The sequence below is a fragment of the Schistocerca piceifrons genome, chromosome 2 (assembly GCF_021461385.2).
Source record: "Schistocerca piceifrons isolate TAMUIC-IGC-003096 chromosome 2, iqSchPice1.1, whole genome shotgun sequence".
In the NCBI taxonomy this organism is placed as follows: Eukaryota; Metazoa; Arthropoda; class Insecta; order Orthoptera; family Acrididae; genus Schistocerca; species Schistocerca piceifrons.
In genome coordinates, this window is record NC_060139.1 from 595,196,662 (window position 1) to 595,216,157 (window position 19,496).

The 19,496-nt window shown below is 38.8% G+C and overlaps 1 protein-coding gene across 1 annotated transcript in view; it reads right to left on the bottom strand.

Moving 5' to 3' along the window:
* Positions 1 to 19,496, bottom strand: part of LOC124774996 — a 338,749-nt gene that overhangs the window by 256,250 nt on the left and 63,003 nt on the right. Inside the window, exon 5 of the mRNA XM_047249749.1 lies at positions 7,852 to 8,024. Within this exon, the coding sequence (XP_047105705.1) occupies positions 7,852 to 8,024 (173 nt within the window). The remainder of the gene's footprint in view (positions 1 to 7,851; positions 8,025 to 19,496) is intronic.

Genomic DNA, 19,496 nt, shown 5'->3' on the forward strand with positions numbered 1-19,496 from the left:
GTGATCTTTGAGTAAGAGCTTCTGCATTGTATTCGATGTGTATTTTTTCCCAAACATCATTTTTCCCTTTTAGCATGTAGACATTGTGCTTTTTAGATTCAATAGTAGTTATGTACTTTTTCATTATTTCAGCAAACTGCTCTTTTTCATTTTCTGGAAAATTTTTGAACGTTTCTTGGGTACCTCCATGTTGCTGATAGCTTGTATCTCAAACTGGCACTTACATTAATATGTGTCACCAACCAACAATGGACATTGGTAGGTGTTGATGGCGGGGTTAACAACAGATTCAACCATTAATAGCACGTTCCTTTTTCGTAATACACAGATCTTATCGTTAATTAGTACAATAGCGTTTAGATTTTCCAACTTTAATAATTCAATTTAGTAATCCTTTCTAACTTCTAAAATTATAGTGATCAACATAAATTATGCAAAAGGTGATGCAATAAAGTCATCCGACAATCAATATTTTCCGAGAGGGACTGTAATGCGCGTTAACTACTTTAGTTACAACTAAAGAGGTACACAGAAATTGAGCTCTCCAACAGTTACTAAAACAGTATATTACTACAAGAGTAATTTATACTAGTTTGGTGCTTGCTACACATATTGTTGATATTCCAACCTGGGGTTTCCACTGTCTGAAGTTTCTGGAAGAAATCGATACATATTAGGGGTGAAAAAAATGAGTCTTTCTGAACAGAAAATATAACACAAACATAGGGCAATACTATGGAAAGGATAGATTGCTATATAGTGGAGTAGCTGTGTCGCAAACAGGCCAACCTGTTCACGGGCATCTAGAGGAATGATTCCTAACCACCCAGAATCCCAAACCCCTCACCTGGTTCAGATTGACTGATGACATCTTCAAGACCTGGGTCTATGGTGAGAACACGCTATCCACATTTCTCCAGAACCTCAACATCATCTCTCCCGTTCACTTCACCTGATCCTACTCAACCCAAAAACCAACTTCTTCAAAGTTGATCTCCACTTCAAAGGTGGCTACATCAGTACCTCCATTCACATCAAATCTACCAATACCCAACAATACCTCCACTTTGACAGATGCCACCCATTCCAAACCAAGATGTCCCTTCCATACAGCCTAGCCACTCATGGCTGTCAAATCTGTTGGGATGAGCAGTCCCTTGCCAAATATACCAACGATCTAACTGAGGCCTTCACTCCACACACAAAGGAGCATCCCCCCCCCCCGACTCATTACCATGTGGGAATGGGACTATAGAATCACATTTTCCACCAAGATTTAGACTACCTCTCGCCGTATCCGAAAGGGAGGAATATTCTACCCACTATCCTTCCCACCCCTCCCACAGTAGTATTCCATAACTCACCAAACCAACACAATGTCCCCATCCATCCATACTCCATCCTTGCTCCCAACTTCCTGCCTCATGGCCCGTATCTCTGAAATAGACCTAGATGAAAGACCTGTCCCAAACATCCTCCCACCACCACCACCTATTCCAGTCCAGTCACTAGCAACACATCTCCGATCACAGACAGGACTACTTGGTGAAAGCAGTCACATGATCTATAGGCTAATCTGCAACCACTGCATTGCGTTCTACGTGGACATGACAACGAACAAGCTGGCTGTCTGCATGAACGACCACCTCCAAACTGTGGCCCAGAGGCAGCTGGAATATCCAGTTGCTGAGCACGCTGCTCAACACAAAGTTCTTCACTTCAATCACTGCTACACAGCCTGCAACTGTGCTTTTTTCATTAGTCACTATCCTTCATGCTCCCATCCCTACTCTGCTACCACGCCAGCATTACACAGCCTACTATTCCACCAACACACCCACAGTCTTTTCCACTCCCTACCTCTCACCCTTTCCTCACCCCCACCTAACCTCTTGACTGCACCTAACTGCCTTGCCCCGTTCCATGCTCCCATAAGCAGCACTTTGCCACCTCCCACTCCTGCTCTCCTACCACTCCCCCTCCCCCCCCCCCCAGCCTCCTCCTTACCCCCCTACCATCCAGACTGCTGCTCCCATCATGTGCAGTTGCTAACAATCTGGCCTCGACGGCCATACACAGTGGCCATGTGTATGTGAGTTCTGCTTCCGTGAATGTGTGTGTGTGTGTGTGTGTGTGTGTGTGTGTGTGTGTGTGTGTGTGTGTGTGTTTACTTTAAAAGAAAGCCTTTTGGCCGAAAGCTCACTTGTTTTGCTCTCTTTTCACTGTACTAGTCTGCAACTCAACTTCACTATAAAATGAGTAGCAATCCGTCCTTTTCATAATATACTCATTATTCCATCCTGGATTTTCCACTGTTTAATTTTGCCTAATGGCTTTTCTTCGATCCTATAACCCAGTGCTGTTTTCCTTTGTTGCTTTTTTCTAATGCATTACTTTACACAGTATCCATGCTTTTCTTTATCTTCTTTCCTTTGTTTTATATGTCACCTTCCACTCCACACTACACGCTTTGACTTACGAACCACACCGTATGAACCTTCTCGTATGGTCACAAAACACGGCTATTCGACAGTTCTGATTGTTGGTGAAGCACCTCGTGGCCCATCTTACTCCTGATGATATAATTAATCCTTGACTTTCAAATTGATCACTCCTCCTGCCTCATTCTCGAATATTTCCAAGCGCCAGTTTCGTACCTCCCTGTGACACATGTACTTGTCCCTTGTTCTAGCAATCACTCCCCTTCCCACCCCACACTTTTCTCCTCTCTCATTCCAGGATGCACATACTAACCCCACATAATCCGGTCACAACTGCTGTCCCCCTTCCACATACATATCTGCTCACCAACCAGCATCCCACATCATCCTCTTTTTATTTATTTTTATCTTTGATCTCATTGTGTTTTCGCATCAATTCCAGTTCATTTTTGCCTTTCATTATTGGTCCCACACTTGAGGTTTCATCTTATTTCCCCCTACTTCATCTCTTCCGTTCTTCTCGTGATTTTTTCCATGTATTTTGTGAATTTTTCACACGTGTTTCTAAATTTATATAATTTTATATGGCACCATACATCCTTGCACCTTTCTCATGTGCGAAAACAGGACAGTTTCTTTACCCCTAGACAGAACTCAGTCCCACATGCTGTTCCTGCATTGTTGCCTGGCTTGTGGAATGCCCCAAACGCTCTTACCATCAAATTACCCATCTTCAGCTGCAACCCTTCCTTCCACAATGACTTACACCTGTTGAAGTTCCATCAGTCCTTAGCCCTCATCAACCTAATCCTGCAAAACCATATAAATCAGGCCCAAACCACCTCGAAATACCTCTCTCCAATTGCAAAATTATCCTGCTCTGCAATCGCAGATTCCTGTATCTCATGTCTCACACAAACTTTTTGCCCTTCAGGAACTAGAGCAGCATGCACAATGCCACCACAAAAAATTCTCCAATCTGTTCACCATCTACTCTTACCTTTGACTCCAATACCCACCACCTCTACAACAGTCTCTAAACCTCCCCAACATCCCCTCATAGCTGAAAAATGCCTGCCTCACAGATCTTCTACGTTTGCCACGCCCTCAGAAACTCCCTCCCACTGTCATACAGAATCCAGACCGAAACAGGTCCAAGACACAGCTGTGAAGCTTTCCTCTGAAATCCTTCGTCCCACATATCAGTCCTTCCCAAATGCTTTACCTTTTGTCCCACACCTAAATTCAATCATGTTGGTCTTGTTGAAGATCTTCTCTCCTCCTTCCGATCCCTACAGTGAAAACACATTTTTTCACCACCAACCCTACCAATCAGATTCAACCCAAAACCAATATTGGACCCTGTCCGACTCATTTCATTCCTCCACCCAATTGTGGTCCAACCCCACTGTACCCAAATCACCCCATTAGCATTCCAGAATTTCTTAACCTCAAACCTTGCCTTATTAATGCTCCCCAAACACCACAACTTGGAAGCTACTCTTACAACCACAGAAAGAACCACAACCCACCACCTAAAAATTGATTCCAATCTTATAATCTTATCTGCTGACAAAGGCTGCCCCACTGTGGTATCAAACTGCAGCGATTACCTGGTAGAAGGATTCCGCCAGTCGTCACATTAATCCACCTACAAACCCTACCACAGTTAACGCATTCCAGAAATCCAGAAGGATTTTCAGTCCCTCCTCAAACCCGTACGTCCATCCCAGAACCACTCCGCTGAATGCACCTCTCCCGTCACTCCTACCACTCCCCGACACACACCTTCTAAGTGCTTCCCAAAATCCACAAACCCAATCACCCATGATGCCCCATTGTGGCCAGTTACCATGCCCCCAGTGAGACAATTTCTGTTCTTGTAGGCCAGCACCTTCAGCCTATTACCTGCAACCAACCCTCTTACATAAAGGACACCAACCGTTTCCTCCACAGACTCTCCACAGTTCCTGATCCTTTACCACATGGTGCCCTACTCCTCCCTTTACACTAACATCCCTAATGCCCATGGCCTTGCCACTATTAAATACTAACTTTCCCAAACATCCGACTGATTCCAAACCTGCAACCTCCTTCCTCGTTACAATGCCCAATTATATCCTCACCCACAATTACTTCTCCTTTGAAGGCATCATCTACAAAGAAATCCATGGTAGAGCAATGGGTATCCATATGGCATCATCCTATGCTTTTATCACTCAACCACAGGAATCCTTCCAACAACCCAGAATCCCAAACCCCACACCTAGTTCAGATTCAATGACCTATTTATATTCCTCCAGGATCTTAACACCACCTCTCTCATTCAGTTCACCTTGTCCTACTCAACCCAACAAGCCACCTTCCTCAATGATGGCTACATCAGTATCTCCATCCATATCAAACCTACCCACCACCAGCAATACCTCCACTTCAATAGCTGCCTCCCATTCCATACAAATATGTCCCTTCCAAACAGCCTAGCTACTTGTGGTTGTTGCATCTATAGTGAAAAACAGTCACTCTCCAAATATATCAAGAGTCTAACTATAGCATTCCCAGACCAAAATTATCTTCTCAACCTTGTTCAGAAACAGATCTCCCATGCCTTATCTCTCTAGTCACCCAGCACCTCCTTAGGTCTCACTGTCCAGACACAAAGGAGCATTCCCCTCATGACTCAGTACCAACCAGGACTGGAACAGCTGAACTACAGTCACCCGCCGAGGTTACGACTACCTTCTTGCCCTGAAGTGAGGAATATCCTACCCACCATCCTTACCTGCATCCCACCACACCTACACAATGTCCCTGTCCATCTCTATTCGACACCTACTCTCAACCCACTGCCTCAAGACCATACCCCTGCAACAAACCTAGATGCGCAAAATGTGTTCCATACATCCTTCCATCGCGCGCGCGTGTGTGTGTGTGTGTGTGTGTGTGTGTGTGTTTTTTGTCTACTTCAGAAGAAGGCCTTATGGCCAAAGGCTCACTTGCCTAGCTGTCTTTTTGTTGTGGCTGTCTGCGACCAAACATCTCCGCTATATGGTGAGTAGCACACTGACCTTTTCATAATACTGTCATTATTCCACACTACAGTGAATTAATGTACTGCCACTTTCGCTTCTCATTTACTAATTATGTTCAAAATTATTCTGCCATCTTCAAATCATTTTGCAGCCAAATAAAATTTCTGCCACCTAGTAGTTTCTCCTTCCACTACACTCTCCCTCAAAATGGAGGTGCAGAGATAGGAACACACATCTGGATTAAATATGGAAAATGGTTCAATGACAGCAAGAAAACTGCTACATTATACTCCACAAGTTAACATACAGTGTGTGACACACAAAAATTCATATGGTATTGCAGTGCCTGTGTTATTCCGAACCATGTTGCAAAGTTCCTTCGGGTATACATGCATGTCCAAAGGAACAGGGCACTGTGGCGACTACCACTGTTATGAAATACATTAAATGTATTTGTAATTGTGAATACGGACTATATTCACCTCTATAATGGATTGACAACAATGAAAATTTGTAGCCAAATAGTACAGTAACCACTTGCAATAAGCGGAAAATCTAGGTTCGAGTCCCATCCAGACTGCTTCGCCCACCATGTGCGCGCGCGCCTCTGTGTGTGTGTGTGTGTGTGTGTGTGTGTGTTTTGTCTACTTTAGAAGAAGGCCTTATGGCCAAAGGCTCACTTGTCTAGCTGTCTTTTTGTTGTGGCTGTCTGTGACCAAACATCTCCTCTATATGGCATAAATTTTCATTGTCATCAATCCATTATATGGCTGGTGGTTGTCCATATTCACAACTGGAAACACATTTAATGTACGTACGAATTCAGGCACCACTACTGGTTCCCTCCTACACCTGTCCTATTTGTGAGTAGTGCACAAGAAGAATGACGATTGGTCAGCCTCTAAACTGTACATGTACGTGTATATGAACATACACATCTGTATCTGCATCTCCATACTCCACAAGCAGAGGGTACCTAGTGCCACTATTAGTCATTTTGTTTCCTATTTCACTCGCAAATAGAATAAGGAAAAAATAAATCTTTCTGGTCCTTATGTGAAATCCAGCAACACACTTGTTCTGCAGTCAGTTTCAAATACCAGTTTTCTAAATTTTCTCAATAAGGAATATATTACAGCCTCCTATGTATTGCTCCCATAGGTGCGCTGAGGCATTTAAACAATGATTTTTCCCACACTCCCTATGTGAATGGAACAGAAAAAACCTAGTAACACATACAATGGGACGTACCCGCTGCATGCACTTCACAGTGGTTCGCAGAGTATAAACACGGATGAAGTGTTCCTTGAAAAGAACATTGCCTTCTCTCCAGTGATTCTCACTTGAGTTCCGAAAGCATCTCTGTAATACTCGCATGCTGACTGAACATACCGGTGACAAATCTAGAAGCCTGCCTCTGAATTATCTTGAATATTTTCATTTCCCCAAACATTATCATTTCTTGAGATGAATATAGGGGAAAAAAAAAACAAGGCTCTACTTTTGTTGGAATGCACATCCTTTAAATTTTAACAAAAAATATCTCTCTTGTAGCATCTGCCTCTAGACTGATTCAGCATCTTTGTACTGTTTTTCCCCCACAAACCAAATGCACCAGTAAAACAAGAAGCCGCACTCTTTTAATCCTTTTTTAAATTATGGCATGGATCCCATCTGCCAATATAAGAAGAAGAAACAGAGGTAAAACACCACACGCTAAGGACATATACAATGGGTATACTGACAGCCATTACGAAAATGTAGTGTGAAGTATCTAGAGCCATATTTATGAAACTATTCAATAAACGAAAGTCTGCAGGTATGGTTAGATCCACATAATTAGTACATAATAGCCAAAACATTGGTTAGAACCAAGGAAGCTGAAAATCATCTACATAATTTGACAGAAGAAATTCCAGTTATCTATTCTACTTCGTGTCTACTGCAGGACAGGTAATTGGGAGAAGATTGTGCTTCTGCACTGAAATGTTAAATTTAATTTGTTGCTGTAAATGAACAATTACAATCACATAAATTATTAATGTTTCTGCTGCAAAACATGATAAAAATTAAATATATACTGCACTATAAACATTACTCCAACATATTTTTCAGCAATTTAAACATTTGTCTGCAGCTTGCAGAGCCTGAACATTAATATGCAGTGCAAAAATAGAATACCTTTTTAATTTTTGTCTGGAGATCCCACTTTATAACACCACTGCTTTCGCATGCAACATCCTGTTACAAGCTATTTACATAAGCTACTTCAATGAAACAATCAATAAATGCTTATAGTTAGAAACAACTGCAGCCCCCACTTAAAATTAGGCCAACAAATGTAACAATCACCACCAAAAAACCGTTCTTCACCATACCTGAGTTTTTCTCTCTCATTTTTTGTGTAGCACTTGGCAAATGGTGCAGATTGACTCCAGTCCCAGAAATGCAACTCATTGTATGTAGCAATTACAAGCATACGGTTAGTTGGATGAAAAGCAAGTGATGCAATTACAGTTTGACCTTCAGCCTTCCAAACCTCACTTCCTCCCTGTAAAGACACAACACACAGAGTACTTAATGGATGAAATAACTTTTTTTTTAAATTAATAACAGCAGCTTCCTTGTTTAGGCATCCAAATGGGTGTAACAGATACAAATATGTTACACATCAGTTTCACATAAGACCGCCTTAAGAAGATGACAAATGTAATGTGGCATCAAATATGTCTTCTAGATTTGAAAGAGAAGACATTTTAATGTAATCAAAGAAAGCAAGTGCTGAGACCTAAAAGGCCAATATATTCTGACAAGCACTGGTAAATGCATAATCTGTAGCTACAATGGGGGGGGGGGGGGGGGGTTGCCATAAAATTTTAATTGTCATCTAAGTCAAAAATAAAGCTGTGTATTAATTTCTGGACTTCTTGCAGGTACACGTCTGCTATCCTGGTGCACACTGAAATATCTGCAGCAAAGGACTATACCACACCCACTAGAGGAGCTAAAACAACATTGCACAGCTCACTGATAAAGTAGAGTATCATGTGATAATTAGTTTTCGGCATCAGAGGAAAACTGATAACCACACAATATTCCACTTTATCAATATGCTGCACCATTTTGCTTTGGTTCCTCTAGCAGCATGCTACAGAACTGTGATGTGGAGTGTACCAGAACAGCATATGTTTACCTCCAAGCAATCCAAACATGAATTATGTAACTTTATTTTTTTCGGGTGCTAATTAACATTTTATGACTACCATCATATATTTAGTACATCATTAGCAAGATTTCTATGTAACAAAATCTAGTAGGCATTCAACTTAAGCAAATCTGGCATCTGCCACCTAATACATGCCTGATGATAGATAACCAACCAGACTTCACTTTGCCTAAAGGTTATGCCATTCTATGTAAACACAGTACAGACGGAACCATGAGATCATTCTTAATCATTAACCCTTTCCAGCCAAATTTTATTAATTTGTGCAAAAATATCTTTTCACATGATTTGTTTTCTTCTCTAAGGGGTTTGTATTTCACAGTGGTGGCGACAGCACAGCTAAAAATTTCAAGTATACAATTAGATGCAGTTTATTCAAGGAAAAAGGAAAAGAATTACACTTGCATTTCAAAGCAATTTAACAAGGTTTTTTATAGTGTGGTTCTTACTTTACACGAAAATTTAAGAAATAATTCCTGTATTTGATAAAACAAGAACGATTATTACATTTGAAGTTTTTTGCTCGAGAATATACTTTAATGCAAAATTTACACCCCTGTTTGTTTTCCAGATGCTCTGGCCAATGTCGCTTACGTCATCAACTGGGCTGGGGCCAAATGGGGCTCGTTTATTCACAACTGCTGGTGATGGACTGTCATCGGAGGCCGTTCTCATTTTCTTAGCAATGTGTCTCCTACTTTTAGTAGTCCACGAGTCACGTCAGGCCGAAAAATCAACAGAAGCTTGTGTTTGGTAGTTTCTATTTGCCTGCAATGTCGACAGCAAAGGTGCCACACATTCATAACACATGTCATTGAGATGGAATATGATTTTAAGATAAAATATTTTCAAGTCAATATTACTCCTATACATAGCAACCAGTATGCCATGTAGGTCAACTTCACTCATCAAAAAGTTATATTCTGTAACAATGTCTGGCCTTGAAATATCAACAAATTTTTGTTCTCCCACTGTTCAACTTTTCACAGGTTCCATTGGATTTATTCTCCTTTGTGTGATGACGCAAGGTCAACAGAATTGCTATCACACACTTCAGCACTATGATGTTTCTTTCTCTAAGTTCTGTTATATCATATGATGCTCGTCCCTGTTTTTTTAGCTACCTGTCCACTTTCAGATTGCACCCCTGAAGTCCTGTGGGTCTAAAAACTCCAACAGCCAAGATTACAAAGTCTTTCGGAATAGAAATAAGCTTGTAACAAGTGAACCAATGGTCTGTAAATACTTTAAAAATTTTATATTTAGGTAGTCCCTCCACGAGCCTGAACACCATATCACACTTATACCAATACCAGTGTCATTATGTATGGTTCCTTTCCCTAGGTATATTTCAAAATCTTACACAATTCCACTGGAACCTGCTAGGGAAAAACATTTTACATTCTACTTGTGCCGATTTATTTATTTATTTATTTTAATATTGTTTCAGGGAAGAATTACCTTTGAAGGAATGTTTAATTCATAAACTGAATTACATTCCTCAGGTTCAATAAGTGAAAAATTTTGTGTGACCTTGTCAACAAATGGTCTCACCTTGAACAACTTGTCATAATTAGGGTCTTTTCCTTGTTTCATTTTAGAATTATCATTCACATGTAAATAATTTCTTAGCTATTCTTAAGCACCAAGTCAGCTATTGGAGGATACCTTGTAGGCTCTGCCCAGTACATTCTGTAACTTGGCATTTTCACAACACCTGACAGGATGTCTATTCCAAGATAATTTTCTGTTTCACGAACATTTTTAGGCAAAGATACACCAGTTTTCTGTGTACCGTATAGGTTAGACTGACCCAACAAGATTGAGGTTACTGTCATCACAACATACCGCTCCGAAATTCTGCAAAGGTGTCAGTTCATCTTCTGAAGGGTCAAAGAAATTTGAGTCAGATGATGTATCTATTTCTTCAACGTCTTTCTTTCTCCATCAAAGCTCCTGACATGTCTCGCACTGAATTCTCTGAATCGAATTATGTTCTGCATGGTTTGGACTATGAAGTAACCACATTGAAACTCAGTGAACATCATCTTCAATACTGCCTCTGAGTGTTCATCATTTCAACCTTGTCAAGATCCAATCCCCGAACAAATTGTGTGTCCGATGTAGGAGGGTCCTGCTGCTTAGCACTTTCAATAGCTACCTCCACAGCAGACTATCAAGGTTCAAATCAGGTAAGTCACCTCTGAAAAAAAGGAAGAAAGGAAGATTGGGTTTAATGTCCCATTGACATCAAAGTCATTAGAGACGGAGCAGAAGTTCACATTGTGTCAAGGATGGGGAAGGAAATCGGCTGCGCCCTTTTGATGAACCATCCCGGAGTTTTCCTGGGGCGATTTAGGAAAGGAAATCATGGAAAACCTAAATCTGAATGGCCAGACACGAGTTTGAACCACTGTCCTCTTGAACTAAAGTCTAGTGTGCTAACCACTGCTTGGTAATTTTTTTAAAATTTTTTAATATTTCTTTCTTTGAAAGGGATTTATGATTGCGAATCCTCTGGTAGACAATCCACAAATTTTTAATACAGTAGCAAAAATATTGGTAAGTCATACCAATACAGAACATTAAAATACTAGTATGATAAATTAGTACATCTTAGCACCAAAGAAAATTATTTGAGTTACACTCTACACTAACTGTTAGTCGAGGTTTTTGCATTCAGTATCATAACAAATTCCAAATGATACCAAACAGAATCACATATATTTCTGATTTCCAAGCTAAAGTTGCCATAACTAACACCGTTTTCAAACTGTTTACTATTTCATATACACATTCAACAATAACTTATTAGAGCAACTTTCAAATTATTTTGCTTCCTTTATCTTGATATAATATTTAGACAGTCCTGCTGCATGTGCTGTAGCTTAAGACGTAATGCAACAATACACCTGTCAATGCTTTGTAGCCTAATGCTCTCTGTTTCATCAAACTCACAGTAGCCAACCTAATCACAATGAATTTTGGAAGGTCCCGCACTGTTCTTTATAGCCTTTGGACGTAGAGTTTGGGCTTGTGGAACAGTTAAAAATTATGATGTCATATGACATCAATGAGTTGGAAAGAGTTAAGAGTATGTGGAGAACTCTTGTAACATTAAATACATATATTTACAAAAAGACACCCACCATCTGATGTGGCAGTACAAATGGATACAATTTCCAGACTAAACAAATATGTTAATGGAAAAACTATAGGAGCAAATATTTTACAAAGAAATGTACACTTGAACCTTATCTGCAGACCTAATGTGAGACAAGAACTTCACTTGCGTGTGCAGCCCCTCCCACCCAACTGTCCTGGCCTGGAGGGAAGTGAAACAAACTACTCTCCATGTGCACAAAACCTTTCAATTTAAGCTGGTTGAAACAGCAACCACCAGAAAACAGTGATGTATATTAAGTAATGGAACCCATGGGCCAATTTATGGGAGCCAGAATTTTACGCATAATGACAGACATTCCACAACACCTCTTGCTCTGTATGTGACATGATTAACTTAATTTTTTATTATGGGATAAAGTCCCAGAGATGAGGAGATCTCTACAGACAGAGAACAAACTCAGACTGGATAAGGCAATATGGTAGAAAATAGCCAGTGCACTTTCCCCTAACTAATAACAGGTGCACCAAATGTTTTACTGACACATCACAAAACTTTCTACAAATATGATTCACAAAAGACACATACTGATGTTACATTACGAACCAATGGTACCACACTGCAGAACACACGTCATCTCACAAAACACACGTCAGGAACTTGTGTTGTGACTGGAATCATCTAAACATAATCTCGGCAAAAAACTGTGCCAAGTAACAGAGAGAATAAACTGTGCCCCATCACATCACTACGTCTTACCAAACAACTGGGTTTTATTTACACTAACTTTTTCAGTCACCAATTACTGACAATCTAAATTCTCTACTACTACTACTACTACTACTACTACTACTACTATTCTCTTTTTCTCTTGACCTTTTCTACATTATGTAGTTTCTAATTATAGATTTTTGTGATAATGATGTAAGTTTAATTATTCCTTCTGTTAACAGAATTTTAAAAAGTGACACTATTACTGTATGCTGTTCACTGCTGAATCACAAAGGCAATTAATTTATGGAAAGATAAGTACAACTCTAACTCTTTTTACACAATGAACCTGCTGTTGCAGACATCCGAGATGTGTGCCATCGTCGAACTAGAACTTCACATGAAACATACTTTATAATGTGACCATTTTGTTTGTTATATACTCAAAACCAAGTTGGTTGTTATGTAACTTGACACAGAACTAATTATATTTAATTGGGAAAATGTAGTCAATATATAAAATGTTACATAGTTAGCCTTACACAAATTAAAAAGAGCCATCATATTTATTGAAGGCAGCTATTTATCATTACAAAAATTTATTTCATTAATATTGTGTTTCAACTTTTACTGTAGTATACGAAATGCTGTTAAATAACATTTAACTTCCAGAAAAAGACTAACTTTATGTAGAATTGTAATTAATGTAAAATATAATTTAGTCCCCTTTCTGGAAGCACGTAGAAACTTACAGATCTTCACTATGTCTCAGCTGTGTTCTCTCGTGAATAATTTTTCAATTTTGACTATCAAGCCTGTGGTGAAGAAGATTTTCTCAATGGATGCACAATTGGCAGGGCTCCTAAAAGACATAACACTTGCAAACCACTCTGGATGCATCTCTATGAGTCAGTTTTCTGCATATGTTCAGCAACTAAGCTTCCCACTCTGAATCTTAGTTCCAACATATTTGCAAGGTAATGAAAGTGTACCAGTGCTTGTTCTGTTGCTTTTTATTACATTCTTATGAGGGGTCCATATTAGAACTTTCTAAAAGATCGATCTATAATTTGACAGCTTGTGCAATATTTGTGCTATCTGCTCGAAGAAGCCCTGGACTCTACAAACCCTTGACAGACATCAGAGATTATCAGCAGCATCTTTACAAATTATAACATTATTCTAGATTCTACTAAAATTAGAACTGACTTCTTCAGAGTGTTCTGTTATAATTTCTACATTTAAAAAGAAGTAGTTGTAAGAATAGGTTACTGTTTTGAATAAATTAATTGTAAGAATTTAATGTGAAGTATTTAATTATCAGTACAAACAAATTAACTCACTGTTTTTTTGATATATATATATATATATATATATATATATATATATATATATATATATATATATATATATATATATATATATATATATAAAAAAAGAAAGATGATGAAACTTACCAAACAAAAGCGCTGGCAGGTCGATAGACACACAAACAAACACAAACATACACACAAAATTCTAGCTTTCGCAACCAATGGTTGCCTCGTCAGGAAAGAGGGAAGGAGAAGGAAAGACAAAAGGATATGGGTTTTAAGGGAGAGGGTAAGGAGTCATTCCAATCCCGGGAGCGGAAAGACTTACCTTGGGGGAAAAAAGGACAGGTATACACTCGCACACACACACATATCCATCCACACATACACAGACACAAGCAGACATTTGTAAATATATATATACAGGTTTTCTCCTCAACCTATTTATAACTATTTCATCACTAATGTTAGTAAGAAATGCAGATATTTTAATTTTCATTACCTTAATATACCATTTTTTTTACCATGCTTTCTAAGTCCATTATATGCAAATGGAAAATACTAAACTATTTATTATTCCAATTAGATCATTCAGCCAATGTCACATTGTAACTCTGTGAATGAATGGCTACCACCAAACTGTGGCCAAGAGCAAGGTTGATCACCAAGGGGCAGATCCTGCTGAGCACAATGTACTTCACATCAATAGCTGTTTCAAAATCAGTGGCATATGACTGCGCCCCCCCCCCCCCCACTTCCCCCATGCCAACTTCTCTAAATTACATAGATGATATTGCCCATAAAACACATTTTTTGATCTCTCATTTCACTTGGGCCAATTTCCACTAATCACTCAGCCACCACAACCCCTATTCCCGTATCCCCATGCCTCCCTCTTTACCCATTCTACACTCACACCCTCCTGTCAATGTGTCTCTCTTCCTCTGTTCCATATCTCATTTCAATCCATTCCTCAATGTCACTGGATGCCACACACTCATCCCCCTGCCTACACCAAGCAAACTCACTGGAGCCACATTCCTATCTTATTAACTTTATGCCTCTCCCCTCGGTCGTCAATCACACTTCTCTCCAAACCTCTCTCCCATTTCCAACCTCACCCACTCCACATAGAGTATCCCTCATTTGAGACGAGTTGCAGTGCCAGTACAATTTAGTCACCCAGGACATAGCAGTCACTCTACAGAAGAATTTATTGCAAAGCTTAGCAAGGTTGTTCCATCTTGTTTTCTGTGGCTGTCAACCACTCACTTTGTGATTGGCGTTCCTGTGACTCAAATGGTAGGGAGACGAGCATCAGCCAATCACACCTGTTTCTTAAGGGGAGGTCAGGACGTGGGCCGAAAGGACAGGGGGGAAGGTGCCGGAGCACTAAATGTACAGTGATTTTTGCATGTTCTGTTCTGCTACTACAAAAATATTTTTATGCAAACAAGGTGATAGTATACCTAGTGCTGAAGTTAGTACTTTGGTAAACATTTTAGTTTCTGCACAAAAATACTGAAACGAGCAATGATAGATTCTCAACCTTTATCAAATTATCATAAATAGATTGGTTCAAAAGTTTGATTCAATTGCTTCTTACAGCATCACATCCTATCTTGCCTTTAGTGGTCATAGTTATTATGTTGCTCTGAAGTTTAAAAACCTACAATAATAAATCTGGAGAGCTTGCAGTGAAAAAAGTAGTCGCTTAATACTTTACATTCAGTGGACATTATGGCATATCTTACTGTACACAAAATGCAACCATCATACTGAAATTGTTTTTAAGGGTGTAAGGAGAGCCATAACTCACTACAATGCAGAGTAAAAGTAATTTATATAATAGTAATATGCCACAGCGAGGCACAGTCAAAGTTGCCTCAGTGCACTTCATTGAATTTATTTGTGTGTTCTGAGTTTTTGTTTCTTTTGCAGTTCATCAAGTCAACCACATCTGCAATCAAAGTTGGAATTACAGTTACAGTGTACTGCAACAATATTACATGAAATGAAACTGACTGTGCGATACAGTAGACTGGTAATGAAAAGACGGTTAGTGATGTGAGCCAGGCAAATGCCTAGTAGGCACGACATTTATAAATAGGCATTTGTCTAGCACTTTGCCCAAAGCAGCTTTGAATGCCCAAAATCTGGGCAGTTATGAAAAAAGTACTTCTTGAAGTTTTAACTGCTAGAATGTATAATTATCATTTAAAATAAGGGATGGGATGACACTTCCAATACTAACAGTTAGTAAATGTCTAACTTAAACCTATATATATCATTCATTACTTTATTACTAAGAACAAAAAGAAAGATGAGGTGGGTGAGTGAGCGAGTGTGTGTGTGTGTGTGTGTGTGTGTGTGTGTGTGTGTGTGTGTGCGTGTGAGCCCTTATCTATGAGAGTCCAAGGAAGGGACAGGGAAATTCTCTTGGGAACTTCACTTTGTGGGTGTTAGCCTTCGAATCACTGCAACATAGGGACAGATGAAAAAAAGAAAGAAGAAACACTTGTAGCCACAAACTCAGCTCCACTCTACACTCGAAACCTACAGCTGTCTTATAGCAGAACTACCACGTAGTGCTGCAAACTGAGTGGTGTGACTATTTCCTTATATTTGCAATATTTCAATGTCAGAAGAAAGGAGAGGGAGAGGATGTCTGAGGATGTGTGATGTGCAAGCAAGTCTATAGTTGGACAGGGCGTTACACTCAGAGGGCAGGCTCATGAATACAGCAGTAATGTTAGGAAATATTTTGAATGAGGGAAAGACAATGGTGGGTCTTTGCCACCTCTCACTAAAGTGAAGGGAAAAACTACGTCCACATTAAAAATTCATAAAAACACTGTTGTGAGAATAGCAGAACAACATGAAGCTGCACCACCTCTTTAAGCACGCCAGGCAAAAAAAGAATTCGAGAAACGAGTGGCGAATAATGACATTTTTCAGGGAGATGCAATTGGATGTCATATTTATAATCACTGTTCAAAACAGGTTCATTCCATGCCAAATCATCCAGAAATTTTAGGAAATGGAAATGACACCCATCGTCATGCAAATCCTTGACATTTTGGTTAGTGGAAGTTTACCTAGATATATTCGCATTTTCAAAATGTAAATATTGCAGGTCAATTACTTTTTCACTTGTGATAAATAGAAGTTGTATAGATTCAGGAATTCAGGCTTGCATATACGAGCTCCTTTACAATTTAAAAACACAATAGTTCCTACAGTTTTTGCAGTGGAAGCTTGATTTTTTTTTTTTTTTTTTTTGTTAAAGTGGAAGGTTCACATTTTTGGAGTCGTGCTTCTTGTTGTGAATATCCATGATCTACATCTCTGAAAAAATTGTAAATAATTTCTTCTAAACAAAATCCAAGCATGGGCATTTTAATTTTTCAAAGATATTGCCCCTCAAAAATTTACTATATTATTATAAATATTCTATTAAGTCACACAAAAAGAATCAGTTTCTAGAAGTAATGGGAAGTGTGAAAATCAACATTATTATAAAATAAATATTGAAGTTGCTACTTCATGACTACCATGTCACCAATAAATTGCAGAAGTTGGCTACACTAGATTTCCCTTGGAATAAATCGTATCTGAGAACACTGTTTTATTGTAGGTACAAGTATTGCATCATCCAGTTCCTTTGTTTTGAGTCGTGTTCACTGAGCATGCAGTTCTGAGCTCTTGTACAGAGTTGTATCCAGAGTCAATTATTGATTAAAAATTCAATTGTTGCAGTATTTAACTATTCATTCCAAAACAAAAGTAAGTCCCCTAATGATACAATAACGATAAAGTTAAATACTTTTGTAATGAAACAATGGGATAGAATGATTTTTCATTATTTAATTACTTTTTAGGTTACACCAATCATCTTTTGAATTATTTACAACAAATATTGGTTTTATGACAAGCAGTATGGAAAGTACAAGTAGGTAGTGTTTCCTTGGACAGTATCTGCAAGATATATGTGATAATGCCCTGACTTGTGTGAATGAACTGACTAGGGAAGAACAATAACTTTTACTATGGCGAAGCAACAGTCATTCATACTGTGATTTAAGTATTTCATGTGTGTATGTTAAACACAAAGACAGGTACCTGCGCAGATTCCCTCTATGTAAGAAAATTTGCTGTGATACCTTCAAGTTCCATAAATGATATGTTTCGTGTGGATTGCATGAAATTAGTTTAGAAAAGGGAAAGACATTCAAAATGAGAGGCTTTAGCGTTATTCCTGGGGAGAAAATGTGCCCAACCTGCATCAAACTTATTAATGAAAAACAAGCAAGTGACGACTCATCACCAGACTACATAAATTACAGTAATGTGAAGGTGCAGAGTCCTGAAAAATCTGTGATTAATACTAGCTTAACTAGCTTATGAATATCTCCTGCAAAGCTGCATAGTCGGTATGCAGCAGCCAAACGAAAATTGGAATCAGCAGCTGGGGCTCTGAAAACTAAAATTTCACATACATATCAAGCTGAGCTGGCTGCTGATGCAAGCACTATCCTTGACAATGATTTAAAAGAACTGGAAGAAAAGGCAAAATATCATTATGAACTCATGGACAAAATCGAACAGAAAATTGAATATGAAAATAATCATGAAAAAATTCAGTTACTTACTCCTGTGCCACCAACTCGGTCTTGACAAAGTCAGTCCCAAATTTCAGGTTTCTAAATATTTGGTACGACAAGCAAGAGTTCTTTTAATGGAGAAGGGTATTTTATTGATGGCTGAGCAGAAAAAGAGGAAAGACACTGTCACATGACACAGTGCAAAAAGTAAAGACTTTTTATTTGGATGATGAAAACACACAAGAATAATACCTGGGAAAAAAGACAAAGTGAGAACCAGTAAAAATACCAATGAACAAAAGCGTCTTATTTTAAGTAATTTAAATGAACACTCTATAGAAAAAACTATCCTGAAGACAAAGCAGGCTTCTCAAAATTTGCCTCTCTTCAACCAAAACAGTGTATACTTGCAGGATCATCAGGAACACATACCGTATGTGTGTGCATTTAACACCAAAACATTAAACTGCTTCTAAATTCCATTTCTATTAAAGAAACATATGGAGATCTAATTAAAATAATAACAAGTGATATAAATAACCAAGCCTGTATGCTTCGTTTGTGTGAAAAATGCCCCACCAGTTCATTGCTTCAAACCCACTTAGAAAATGAAATAGAAGACTATGATCCTCATGAGATGGTACAATACAGTCAATGGGTATCAACTGATAGAATGACTAAGTGTTCAAATCACTTCTCTATTAGAATTCTGTGACACACTAATTAAGAAAATTGAAAAGCTTACTCCACACTCCTTTATTTCTCAGTCACAATCTGATTATCTGAAAATGAAGAAGGAAACACTTGATGAAGGATCAGTGTTAATTTCAATGGATTTCAGTGAAAAGTTCAACTTTGTTGTTCAAAATGAAGTACATGGGTACCATTGGAACAATGGCAGACGTACTCTTCACACTGTCCATATATATTACAAAAAGGACAAAGAGTTCCATGCAAAAAGTATTTGTACTGTTTCTGATGATCTAGAACATGATGTTGCCTTGGTGTGCCAGACTCAGAAGACTGTACTGAATTTTTTTAAAGT